The following is a 12,982-nucleotide window of genomic DNA, read 5'->3' as shown; positions in this document are numbered from 1 at the left end:
GAGTAAGTGAAGTAGTGAGTAATGTTTTGTAATAATAATCAAAAGTAACTAGTAACTGAGGTTTTCAAATAATTGTAGTGGAGTGGAAGTACGATATTTGCCAAAAGTACAACAAATACAAAAAGACAACTAGTGATACACAATGCTTTAGTGACTTGAGACTTGCTTTGATGTACCATGGTGTTAATCATCATATTACGGTATGATAATGGAGAGACATAACGTTATTCCTATCACATAAAATATGCTGCAGTTGAAAAGTGCCGGCTTGTGTCAACCGTTTGATAATGTTTCTTTCTGTCAGTATTATTTGATATGTTGTTGATGTTTAGGTGTGTTTTTTTTACATTTGTGAATGAGGCATTACATCTTTTATATGGACATTAAAGCATTCAGGGACCCCCTGTGGCATACTGCATCCTTTATCATCGCTTACATTTTTCCCGTAGGGCTTGAGTGGACATAAACCATCACTGGAATTGCTTCTGCCAACTGTATACCATAAAAGGGGTGTCTAAACGGTCCTTTCAATGATCTCATATCATTTATTTAACTTATTTGGCGGTACACTGGACTAGAGTCCTTCTCTGTTTTTAATATCAATTCAGAAACAAACAAATAAAAACCTCAACAATGCTTCGTTTGCATTGGTCGCACGATCTGTTCATCATTTATTAATTCTACATCGGTTGCAGTCACTCATGTTGCAGCATATCCCAAATCTTAGAACGGTTGCCAAATATTGAGAAATAACTGAGACACAGGAGTGTGAGGGCCGACAATTTGGCAAAACCCAGATGTCTGCGCACAAACTGTATCTTATTCTATACTGTATATATTATAATACACATCATCACCTTCCTAAACTAATGGCCTAAGTCATTTTTTTAGAAAAAAATAAAAACTGATCCAAAACAAAACTATATGATATTTCTTAATCATTTCACCCAAAACGTTTATAACAAAGTATGACTATTAACATAAAAATAACACTGTCAGTTATGTAACATAAGAGATTTAAATAGGTTTAAACCTGACTTAGGCCAAATGATTTACTGTTTTTTTTTCCAGACTTGCTGTAAGGTCACAAAACCATGTGACTTAGGCCAAATAAATGGCCTATTTTTGTCTAAGTCACACTAGGGAGATAGGCCATTATACTAAAAAGGGGAGGGAATAGCATGATCCTTTTCAATTAGGAGATAGGCGATTTTACCATAGGTGGCCAGTGTCATGAGGAGCTGAATATCATTTTACTCATACAATGACTTGTTAGGCCATTAGTTTAGGAAGGTGACAACATGCATATTGTAGTTATCCCAGAGTCTGGCTACAGTTTGGCGTCTGTATGTATGGCTATGATGGGGTCTTTGTCAGAGTGACTAATAGTGATGTGAGCCCTGCCCTCGTCATCCACCGTGACCCTTTTCCCAGTGCACCGAGTCCCCTCCTTCTGACCTGAGATGACATCACAGTAGGTGCCCTTTGGTAAGCCTGTCTGCAGAATCAGGTTCAAGTCACTGGAAAAAAGATACATATTTCTCATGAGAAATCAAGTGAGAACTTGCTAATGGGTTTTCTCTGACAGAGGACAACATAATACACAATGTATGTTTAATCCAAGACCGGGAGCGCATCTGTGTCATTTTAAGATAAAAAAATAGCAGATATACAAGTTAATAGCGCGGCGCTCGGTGCCGCGCTATTAATATACATGCATATAATACATAATTATTATAAACTTACCAGTCATCATTGTTGATGGCTATGAAGCCACGCTTGCCTCGCCCAAAAGCGATCTGGTTCTTCCCATTGTCCCACCAATTGCACATCGGTTCCTCACCCACGACTTTGCGGAAGATGACCATGTTTCTGTGTATCAGAAAAGCCATCAGAAAGTCAAAGGAATAATGCACATAATAAAGCAGTCAAATTCCTTTACACCAAGCTTTCCTCAACAGTGTGGACTCACTCCATCGCTCCAGTTTTACCTCCAACTTCTATAGGGCATATCTGTCGTGCCCCTTTAATGCTCATATGATTAAAAAACGAAACAAAAATAACTTAGGAGACCTTTAAACACTTTCAACATGGCGTCCCTATTTGGGGCATGTGCCATGTCATTATAAGCATACATTTTATTAACAACAAAAAAATAGACCTACAAGCTCACAGCTTGTAGCTGTCTTCACTTAACACCGTCAAACCAGGAAGTATAAAAAATAGGACTGACGCGGTTAAGTGACAGATATGAGTCATCACCTGATGGGTGGCCATCTGTGCTCACACACCCAGCCGTGTCCACAGCTGCCGTCTGATTGGATGGCCACAGGCTTGGTGGAACCATCAGGGAAGCTTGGAGGTCCCATCCAGTCATTTACATCCTAACGGGTAGACAGATGTATGGGTAGTGTGAGCTTTGACTTTCAAATAATAATAACAAAGTGATTAGTTACTGTACATTGGTAATCATACAAGAGTAGTGTAATGACAGACAATGAACACAAAAATATAGAGAAACCGTGCAGATAAAGCAGTGGTTCTCAGACTTTTTTGTGTCAAGGACTCCCAAAATTATATGTATTTGGCCGTGGACCCCCATCTCAAAAGATTTTGTTCCAGGGACCCCCAGAAGCAAAGATTTGAGTTACAAGTGTTTGCTTTAAAATATGTTTTCAAGATTTTTCAAAAATAGCAGATCTACTTGTATATCTGCTATTTTTGAATTTTTGAATAGCCAAAGTATAAAAGCTTAAAGTGGTTAAAATTATCGTGATGCTATATTAACGCATTTTTCTGGGGGACCCCTTGAACCCCCCAAAGGACCCCTGGGGGTCCCCGGACCCCATGTAGATAAAAGAATCATGTTTTACTAATGTCGTCCTGTGGTTTGAGGACAATGGACCAACCTTTCCATTCACAAGGTGTCGATCCCATCGGTAACTGGACATCACCCTGGACTGTCCATAACGGTGGGCAAGCATGAACGCCGTGGCCATTTTGTACATCCTTATCAGGAAAAAGGTGAAGACAAGCGATTTGAGACGATGCGATTCATGAATCGAACAGACCTGCAGGTCAAAACGATGGCCCGGGTGGCAAAACAACAGATTTGTGATTGTGTACAACAGCCATATTGGAAAGAAATTGGGCCGCTTCCTTCACGGGTGTTACCAATCATACTAACTAATTAAGGCTCTGTTCCATTTACAGTAGTGTAGCACAGTGGTTCTCAAACATTTCAATTTCAAGCGCCGCCATAACTCTGAGAGCGTACAAATGGAACCCTTACGGGTCCATTTGGTTCCATTTGTACGCTCTCAGAGTTACAAATCCGTAAGGGGCCGTTTGGAACCCCCTCAAGGAACCATGAGGGTTCCTGGACCACATTTTGAGACCCACTGGTGTAGCAGAGTGTTTCCAGTGAGCCAACATGCACAATATCAGCACCCTGTTTGACCAGAGTGGTACACAACCTTCATTAGCATCATTGGTAACACATGTGAAGGAAGTAAGGAAGAGGGCGGTCCAATGTCTTTCCAATATAGCTGCTGTGCATAGAGCCTATTACAAGGCAGACACACTGCAGTAAACGATGTATACTGACCTTGGCTCCCAGAAGGTGAGTATGGAGTCTCCCCCGGCTCCGTGGCCCCTCTGGTTGTCATGGTTATCCACAAACACCAGAGCGTTTTCAGAGGGCATTAGTCCACAAGGTTCACCCCATGACCTGACATTATAGATGAAGTCAATATTATTTCCTCGGCACAAAGACTTACAGCAAAGCTGCAACCAACTTTAATGTCCTATACCCGGGATTCGAACCCGGGGCATTCGCGCAAGTGGCAAAATTTCTACTGATGCTGAGCTAACGCATAAAGCACATTTGGGCAGAGGATCAATTGCATTTTGAGCTTCATGCAAAATACCATGTATCAGCCAGTAGTGGTCCTACACAACAATAGGATCTAAATCATTGGTCCTCAAAGTGGGGTCCGGGGACCCCCAGGGGTCCTTGGGGGGGCACCAGGGGGTCCCCAGCTAAACTTGTTAATATGGCGTCACAATCATTTTAACCACTTTAACCATATTTTATACTTTGGCTATTCAAAAATAGCAGATCGACAAGCTCGAGCTTGTAGTATCTGCTATTTTGAAAAAACACTTTGGGGGGTCCTTGACATGAAACAGTTTGAGAACCACTGATCTAAATGACTCACTAAAACAGCAGGGGGACCCACCTCCAACCAATGCAGTTTTGTTAGTTATACTGTATTAATATTCACACAAAAAAAGTTTTGAATTGCAGCTTTTAACCCATTAAGACAGGGAACGCACCTCTGTCATTTTATATTTCTTTAGCTATTCAAAAATAGCAGATCTACAAGCTCATCATAGCACAGCACTCGGTGCCGCGCTATGAGCTTGTAGATCTGCTATTTTTGAAAACTCGTGAAAATGTGTGCAAATCTTTGAATATATATTTTTTAAAGTATTTGTAAAATATTTTTGTTCCAGGGACCTCCAGAAGCAAAGATTTCAGTTACGAATGTTCACATTAAAAATATATATATTGAAAAATTGCACAAACTTTCAAGATTTTTCAAAAATAGAAGATCTACAAGCTCGTAGCGCGGCACTCGGTGCCGTGCTACGAGCTTGTATATCTGCTATTGTTTAATAGCCAAAGAAATCTAACAATGACACAGATTCTTTCCCGGTCTAAAAGTGCACATCTTTCCATCATGCTCGGCCTTACCTGAGATCAGACAGCGTTTCCCCATTCCACCTGCGGATTATAGAGCCCAGCTTAGCACCGTACTTGAACTCTGTAACAAGACCGAGCCCAAAGTACTGATTGGCTTTCACCGGCTCGCCACCAAGATCTATAACCTATAGGGAAGCAAGCGGCAGGGAGGGAACAGTTTATCGAGGTTATCAAGTAAGCGCAGCACCCTTACTCTGCAAATACTGTACATGTTCGTGTCAGTAACAAACGGCATGCTAGCACTTAAATAAGAAACATGCTTGATGAATGATATTTCATTCACTGTAGTGAGTGTAAACCAGGCGTCCCTATTTTGGCCATGTCATTATAGGCGAAGAGTTTCAAATAATGTCAGAATATATTTGTACAATTTCTAAAATGTTTGCAATTCGTTGTACGACACATTAATAATAATAATAATAATAATAATACATTTTATTTGTAACGCACTTTATATTTGAACCAAATCTCAAAGTGCTACATGTTAAAAACAAAAACATTATAATAAAACAGTGAAATTAATTAAATTCATATCAAAGGTCGAATACACAGTTAAAAAAGAAGAGCTCCTTTTTTCCCTCTTCCCCGAAAATAGCCAATCTACAAGCTCCACGTTTATAATCTATGAGCTCATAATAAGCAGACACACAGCGGAAATATCTGATCCGTCATAAAAGCTAGGGTTCATGTACTTCACCCATTTTCAACCTATCTTCGTATAATTGGTCCTCACTTATGCTCATAATAATATGGTACCATTCTTGTCTACCTTGTCTGTGTCCCAGAGACAAAAACATTTTATCATGAGCATTAGTGAGGACCAATTATATGAAGATAGGTTGAAAATAGGTTTAGTCGTCCTTTAAAGGACAACTTTGTTTTTTTACAACCAAGGTTTATGTTTTAGCTTGTAATTAAAGTAAATCAAAGATGATAAATACATTTTTTTTTCATTTACTGCTTTCTATAGTTTTCGCGACCTTTTTTACAGGGGGCGGGGGCATTCGGGCAGTTGGCTAAATATGTCTTTTTTACACAATAAAAAAGGTCCCGTGGTCTTTGATGGCCAGATGTGAGTTATTGGGGGCTAGAGGAGCTACTGTAAATAATAATAAAGAAATCGCCAGGTTATTTTGTAAAAAAAATACATATTTAGCCACCTGCCCGAATGCCCCCGCCCACTGTAAAAACGATCGCGAAAATTGCTAAAACTATAGAAAGCAGTAAATGAAAAAAATGTAACACTCATCTTTTATTTACTTTATTGCAAGCTGAAACATAAACCTTGGTTGTAAAAAAACAAAGTTGTCCTTTAAGTGGTTAAAACAAAAACAACTGCTCAGTTGAATGAGTTTCAAAAGACAACTGGAGGAGTAAGTAGTACCTCTTGGTAAATAAAAGGACGTGACCCTTCGGGAAACCAAGTGGTGTTGAGGTCACGCAGCCTGCCGTAGATGACCTTCAGGTCCTCGGGCCAGATGTGTTTGCAGGCGTCCACCCTGAAGCCGGCCACGCCCATGTCCAACAACGCGTTCATGTAGCGCGCGATGCTGCGTCGGACGTGCTCCTGATCCTGGGCCAGGTCCAGCAGACCCACCAGACGGCAGTTGCGCACCTAGTCGAAAAACACCACAAAAAAAAAAAAGACACAGATGTTATCTCGGTACGGTGCTATTTCTGGACCGCTACATTAAACAGGGGTTTGGGGGAGATGTGGGGTGGAGGGGGGGGTATTCGCAGAGAGAGAGGGGGAGAAGAGAGAAACATACATCTTTATCTGCGTCTACTCAACGGAAAGGTTATCTTTCATATCGTTTCACCGCGAATAATACCTGATGAATGTCCCGGTAAGTCTCAATATCTCCACTGCGGGTGGTGCATTTGTCATCATTGAAGTGGCGAGCGGCGTAGGGCACAGATGGGAACTCCCTGGCGCTGGCATTGAAGTATGAGCCGCAGGTCGAGCGGCGGCTGCCCTCCCCCCCCTCCCCCGCGCCAGATGAGCACATGTGATTGATGACCACGTCGGCGTAGATCTTCACCTGTGTGTGGGCCGAGACGGGGAGGAGAGAGAGAGCTCTTCATATGGGAAGGTTGCAAAGGAGTCAGAGATGCAAGTGGGTTTACATTTGTTTAATTAAGCCATTAAGACCGGGAACGCATCTGTGTCATTTTAAAGATTTCTTTGGCTATTCAAAAATAGCAGATCTACAAGCGGCACTGAGCTTGTAGATCTGCTATTTTTGAAAAATCGATATTTTTTTTAGCAAATCTTTGAATATGTATATTTTTTGGAAACAAAATGTTTAACTAAACTCTTTACTTCTGGGCGTCCCTGGAACAACATTTTGAGATGGGGGGTCCACGACCAAATACATATCATTTTTAGGGTCCTTGACATGAAAAAGGTTTGAGCACCACTATTATAGCAATTTAGGGTTTTCAGAAAACAAAGACATTTGTAGAATCGGGCTCAGGTCTTAATGGCTTAATGAAGACAATTGCGTTTGTGATCCATTATTAATCATGATAATTAATAACTTAAGTCCTCCACTCCTTTGGGCTGTATTTTGTTACTGTACATTTTTGGACATAATGTGAAATTTGTCCTCTGCATTAAAACATCCTAACTCTTAGGAACTGTGGCCGTTAAATGAATACAGAGCCCTGGAGGAGTTAAGTGGTTAAGTGTACATACTCATACACATACATACACTTGCATACTGGGCAGGCTGGATGGCAAACCGAGCATTGCAATTTTTGTATGGTCACCCCTAAAATATGATTGCCATGTGATTGCCAAAAATAGGTGACTTCTTGTTGGTGAATGAGTGCTGTGACTTCAGCAGTGGCCGTGCGGTTAGTGTCCACCCTGAGACTGGAAGGTCAGGGTTCAATCCCCGGGTGAGTCATACCAGAGACTATAAAAATGATACCCAATGCCTCCCTACTTGACACTCAGCATGGACATACAGTACTGCCGTCATGATCAGGGGCTGTACTGTACTTGTACATCCAAGCTGCGTCACGCTAAGGAAAAAGGAGATGGGTTCCTGACCTACGGGCCACATGGCACAGGAAGCCATAAGGCTTCCCAAGGCTACTTACTTTCTTATTGGATTACTTGAAAAGATGTACATGGGAATTACAGACAAATGTTACTTTGTTTACTTTGTACTGTGTGTGAAAAACATTATATACTGTACACACTCACACTGTACTGTGTAAAATGATATTAACTTCTAACCCAAGATCAGATGTTATTGCAGTCTGAAACAGGTTTCAGAATAAAGACAATTGATGGATTCCCGTGAGGCAATAACTGTATCTTCAGTAAATACAGTTGTATTAACTATAATTATAAACGTGTTTGCTTAACTCTGTAACTATAAATGGTCTAACAATAAGTGATAAGTCTACTTGCTGCACTCAAACGGTAATTATATTTAAACTATGCAGGCTTGTATGAATACAATGAAGAATACTTGAGCATGCTATTTAGGCTATCCGTTTAAGTGCTTTGATTCCCAGTTAGCAAAAAAACTCCCTCATTGATGTCATGCAGAAACCTCTTATATCCAATTCTCCATAAACGTTTAGATTTTTTTCTTCGTAAATGAATGCCCTACTACTTCGTCATACTAGTCAACAGTGTCACACAAACATAGCAAAAATAGTCAATCTACAAGCTCACAACGTATTGTGATGCAACGCATTATGAGCTTGTAGATCTACTATTTCTGCTAGTTTTGAATTTTTCTTTCAAAGTAATGGTGAAAGTGGTTAATTCTGTCTGTGGGGTGTATAAATATTGAACCAATGAAAAGTGTTAACAACAGTGACTAATAATAACTACATTGGATATATTTGTTTAGTTTTTTTCTATTTCCTGAAAAGTAACCGTTTTGGACATACAAGCTTTCCATCCGACAGCGTCGATCTCATTCACAAGCTGTATAGTCTAATTGTTCAATCATATTAAAGCTCCCCTCCAGAGGTGACAGAAGCGAATCACATCCCATTATTACCCCGACTTTGTTGCACCTGCAGATCATGTCCCTGAGCTCCTGTTCCGTTCCGGAGCGGGAGCACAGCTTGTAGCTGACGGGCTGGTACCTCTCCCACCACGGCCTCCATGGCTCTGTTACCACCACGTTCTCACTGGGAGGGGAAATCTGCCAAAACAAACAGGCTTATTACTGTCTATTATCCATGGCAATACTGTACAGCCTGGTGAGACTTTTCTTTTTCTTTTTGTGCACGATTTCCACAATTTTAGGAGAATTTTCCTGGTGGATAAATGTTTTTTTTTTTAATGGTTGAAACAGATTTGGGGAGTTAGGCTAACAATTAGGAAAATATTCAGGTTAGGGTTAGGCATTTAGATGTAGTTGTGCACCGATGTCACGCACTGAAAAATAGCCATTCTAAAAGCTCACAACCCATGAGCTTTTAGACCACCTACTGTATGACTATGACACACACACACACACACACACACACACACGCACAGTGAAATAACAAAACATTAATTCAGAAACAGTTTCATTCAAAAAGGATTTGATGTATTTTAGACTTGTTGCATCATGCAGTACCTGCACTCCTTCAAATCCGTTGGGCCCCAAGTATCTCTCACATTCCTCCGCTATGTCGTTCCACCGCCACTCAAAGAGGTGAACTATGGTTGACCCGCTGACCCCCCGCTTTCTCTGGATGTGAAACTGAGCCAGACTCAATCCAAGACCAAAAGCAAAAAGGCACATCTTTGTCTTCACCTGGTCCACACAAAAAAAAAAAAACACAACTGCTTTGGGTTTTCGGCCATAGACTACAAATTAATTAATTATACTACTATGCCATCAAATCTCAGGTGACACAGATGTCACTGTAAGCTAAACATCATTCCCCACACACACACACACACACACACACACACACACACACACACACACACACACACACACACACACACACACACACACGTATGCACTAAAATGTTCTAATGTTCACCTACAACAATATGAATCTAAACTCCATTTATCTTTATTAGCGCTTTTCTTTATTCTGGGTTTGATTTCTTCCTACAACATAATGCTCCATCAGAATCAACAATTCACGACTTGTGCATCAAAAAAATGTTGATTAACTCTAGTATTTAGGTAGGCTCAAGTGGTTAATTATATGAATTCTACAGTAGCTTAGTTATTCTTCACGCAATATTATCTACCAACAGGACAGAGATGGGGGGTGCAGATGGTAGTTGTGATTAACAGTAGGTCTCGTTACCACACAGGTAGTAATGCTACAATAAATACAGTAGTATGTATGCAGCAACAACACTTTATGTGAACACTTTTGTTATGATACTATATTCAGCTTGGCATAACAGCTTGCTTGTGTTTAGCCATTAGCGGTTTTGTTTTTAATCAGTTTTACCCATCTTGCATGTTTTGTAGTGCCGCCTGATGGTGCTTTTAATTTGGTTGTGTTTAGCTGCTCTGCTGTATATAAATTGAATATGGTCGTCCCCAGCCAGCTGTTTTATAAAGGCAGCAGTGTGCATTTGTGCTCTTCTGTAACAAAAGGACTATAGGCCTAATTGTGGCAATTGAGTGCATAGCTAATTGGTCTAAAACATTGGTCCTCAAAGTGGGGTCCTTGGGGTGATTCCCTAGTTTACCATTACTATAATTTTAACCACTTTATCCATTTATACATTGGCTATTCAAAAATAGCAGATGTACAAGCTCACAGCATGTCACTTCGTGCCACGCTGCAAGCTTGAACAGCTGCTATTTTTGAAAAATGTTTGGAAAATGTAGAATCATTTTGAATTTTCTTAACACAAATATTCCCTTCTGGGGGTCCCTGGCACAAAACATTTTCAGATGGGGGTCCAAGGTCAAATATATATATCAATTTGGGGGTCCTTGGCGCGAAGGAGTTTGAGAATCACTGCTCTAAAAATGAAAGAAATATCTCAAAGTGGTATGGACCAGACCTGTTAGTGGAATTGTGTTGCTAGGGAACAGCAATTGCTTCCACGTTTATTTCCTGTCCGCTACTGACCACCACAACACTTCAACATGAAATAAACTTGGACTCATTTAGAACGTTTTATAATCTACCTTATAGAGGTGGTTAACAGTGGTGGAAAGTACATTTATTCAAGTACTGTACTTAAGTATAATGTTGAGGTATTTTTTCTTAACGAAAAAACATCACATGGATGCACCTGGGACGTATCATCAGTGTTGTAGCCTGGGGTCATAGGATGTTTCGGGTCTCGCAACATACACCCTCACCCAGGTGACCCAGCCAGGGTTGATCAAGCCCCGACTTACGTCCCAGGTAGCTACCCACGGTCAGTCCTAAATAGGGAAAGACAGGGCCACTCAATACGCTTGTCCGAAACTACTCTGCCAGGAATGGGGGAGAGCGGAGGCTCTGGCACGTGTAGGGGCTAGGCTCTGTGGATGGCCTCCTGGCCGGGCTCCTCCTCCGTCTCACCAGGTCCAGGACCTGAGCATTGCACCAGACTCCCCCGCTCCAAACATTTCATTCTGGTGTGATGGTGTCTTGGGCCGTGGTGGAACTGCACGCCCCCTTTGCGTCTTGCTTGAATGGTCCTCCTAAAGGCCTCACCGTGGATTTGTTGGGCTTCTTCCTCACGGAAGACACAGACTGGGGCGCCAACCCAAACTGCTCCCGGATGCCGTCTACATTCCGGCTGTCACCCGTCTCTCCGGTGGTCACCAATCTATTCCTGGTTGTCACGTAGTCTATAAATTCCTATGAGCCACTATAAATAGAATAACTATAACGAAAAAACATCACATGGATGCACCTGGGACGTATCATCAGTGTTGTAGCCTGGGGTCATAGGATGTTTCGGGTCTCGCAACATACACCCTCACCCAGGTGACCCAGCCAGGGTTGATCAAGCCCCGACTTACGTCCCAGGTAGCTACCCACGGTCAGTCCTAAATAGGGAAAGACAGGGCCACTCAATACGCTTGTCCGAAACTACTCTGCCAGGAATGGGGGAGAGCGGAGGCTCTGGCACGTTAGAGTATTTCCAATTTTTTTTCAATACTTTTGCTTCTACTCCACTCTCAGAGGCAAATATTGTACTTTTACTCTACTTATTTGAAAATGTAGTTACTAGTTACTTTGTTGATTTAGATTTGTATTACTTAACACACATTATCCACTTAAGGTCTATTTTGGCTATTTGAAAATAGCAGAGCTACAAGCTCACAAGAGCTTTATAGATTGTGAACTTGTGAAATGGGACATTCTGCACAATGAGTGCTTTTACTTTTGGTACTTTAAGTATATTTTGGTACCAATACTTTTACTCAAGTACATTTTGAATACAGGACTTTGATACTTTTACTTAAGTAAAACATATAGTACTTTTTACACCACTGCAGGTGGTTAATATGTGCGTGTGTGCACTGTGCAGAGCAAGCAGCCAGTACAATACTTGAGTAAATGTACTTAGTTACTTTACACCACTGAGCCTGTCTCCTAACAAAACATACACACCACTTGTATCTAAATACAACTGACTAGCAGTAAATACACCAATTTACTCACCTTCATTCTTGCAACTTAGACTCTTCACTCTTGCAAGTTCCTCAAACAACACATTGGCAGAACTCTTCTATGAAGAGAAGGTTTGGGAGCACTGCAGCACCCTGTGTGTTGGCCAGTCTCTCAAACTATGCTAAGCTAACAGTATGCTAACAGTGTTATGAATATGATGCATTGTGGGAAATGTAGGCTTGCTCTGAACTTGGGGTCCATGAACCCTCAGGGTTCCTCGATGGTGTTACAAATGGACCAGGTCTGTAACTGTGAGTGACCGTTATGGGGTCCATTTGTACACTCAAGAGTTATGGGGGTCCCTGGAATTAAATTTGAGAAACACTGATATAGAACATAAAAAATAAAAAAGACATTCAATACATGTGCAAAACCTTTCATAATATTCAAACATTGATTTATTCTATAAATGGCAGCACTTTTACAGGCCTGCTTAAAAAAACAGAAGTAAAATAAAACTGGGATTTCCAGAACTTCCGATAGGACTAGTGTTTTGATAAATCAGTTTGCCTCCGTTGGGTTCACTCTCCACCTCACCCCACCATAATCACAGATATCTGAGGGAGTTTTGAGGACAGCTAAAAACCAACCCAGCTCCAGCTA

At 41.1% G+C, this 12,982-nt stretch overlaps 1 protein-coding gene across 1 annotated transcript; it reads right to left on the bottom strand.

Moving 5' to 3' along the window:
* Positions 1–712: 712 nt before the first annotated feature.
* LOC311039393 (pancreatic alpha-amylase-like) lies at positions 713–12,477 on the bottom strand. The gene is made up of 11 exons (XM_084049266.1): positions 12,371–12,477; positions 9,364–9,543; positions 8,797–8,943; positions 6,601–6,810; positions 6,153–6,383; positions 4,760–4,893; positions 3,608–3,730; positions 2,910–3,009; positions 2,263–2,384; positions 1,747–1,872; positions 713–1,520 (listed from the first exon to the last, which is right to left on the bottom strand). Exons 1-11 carry the CDS (start codon positions 12,374–12,376, stop codon positions 1,331–1,333), a joined length of 1,569 nt encoding a protein of 522 aa, XP_083905392.1. The 5' UTR covers positions 12,377–12,477; the 3' UTR covers positions 713–1,330.
* Positions 12,478–12,982: the final 505 nt, after the last annotated feature.

This window comes from Gymnoscopelus microlampas (genome assembly GCF_963454915.1).
Source record: "Gymnoscopelus microlampas genome assembly, chromosome: 22".
Taxonomy (NCBI): domain Eukaryota; kingdom Metazoa; phylum Chordata; class Actinopteri; order Myctophiformes; family Myctophidae; genus Gymnoscopelus; species Gymnoscopelus microlampas.
Note: the sequence above shows the minus strand (reverse complement) of the source record. Positions and strands in the feature narration are given on the sequence as shown.

Coding starts and splice junctions, on each gene's coding strand:
- LOC311039393 (XM_084049266.1), bottom strand. Junction 3,731..4,759: donor GAAACGCTGTCTGATCTCAG/GTAAGGCCGAGC, acceptor CTATAATGTCAG/GTCATGGGGTGAACCTTGTG. Junction 2,385..2,909: donor GACACCTTGTGAATGGAAAG/GTTGGTCCATTG, acceptor TCTACCCGTTAG/GATGTAAATGACTGGATGGG.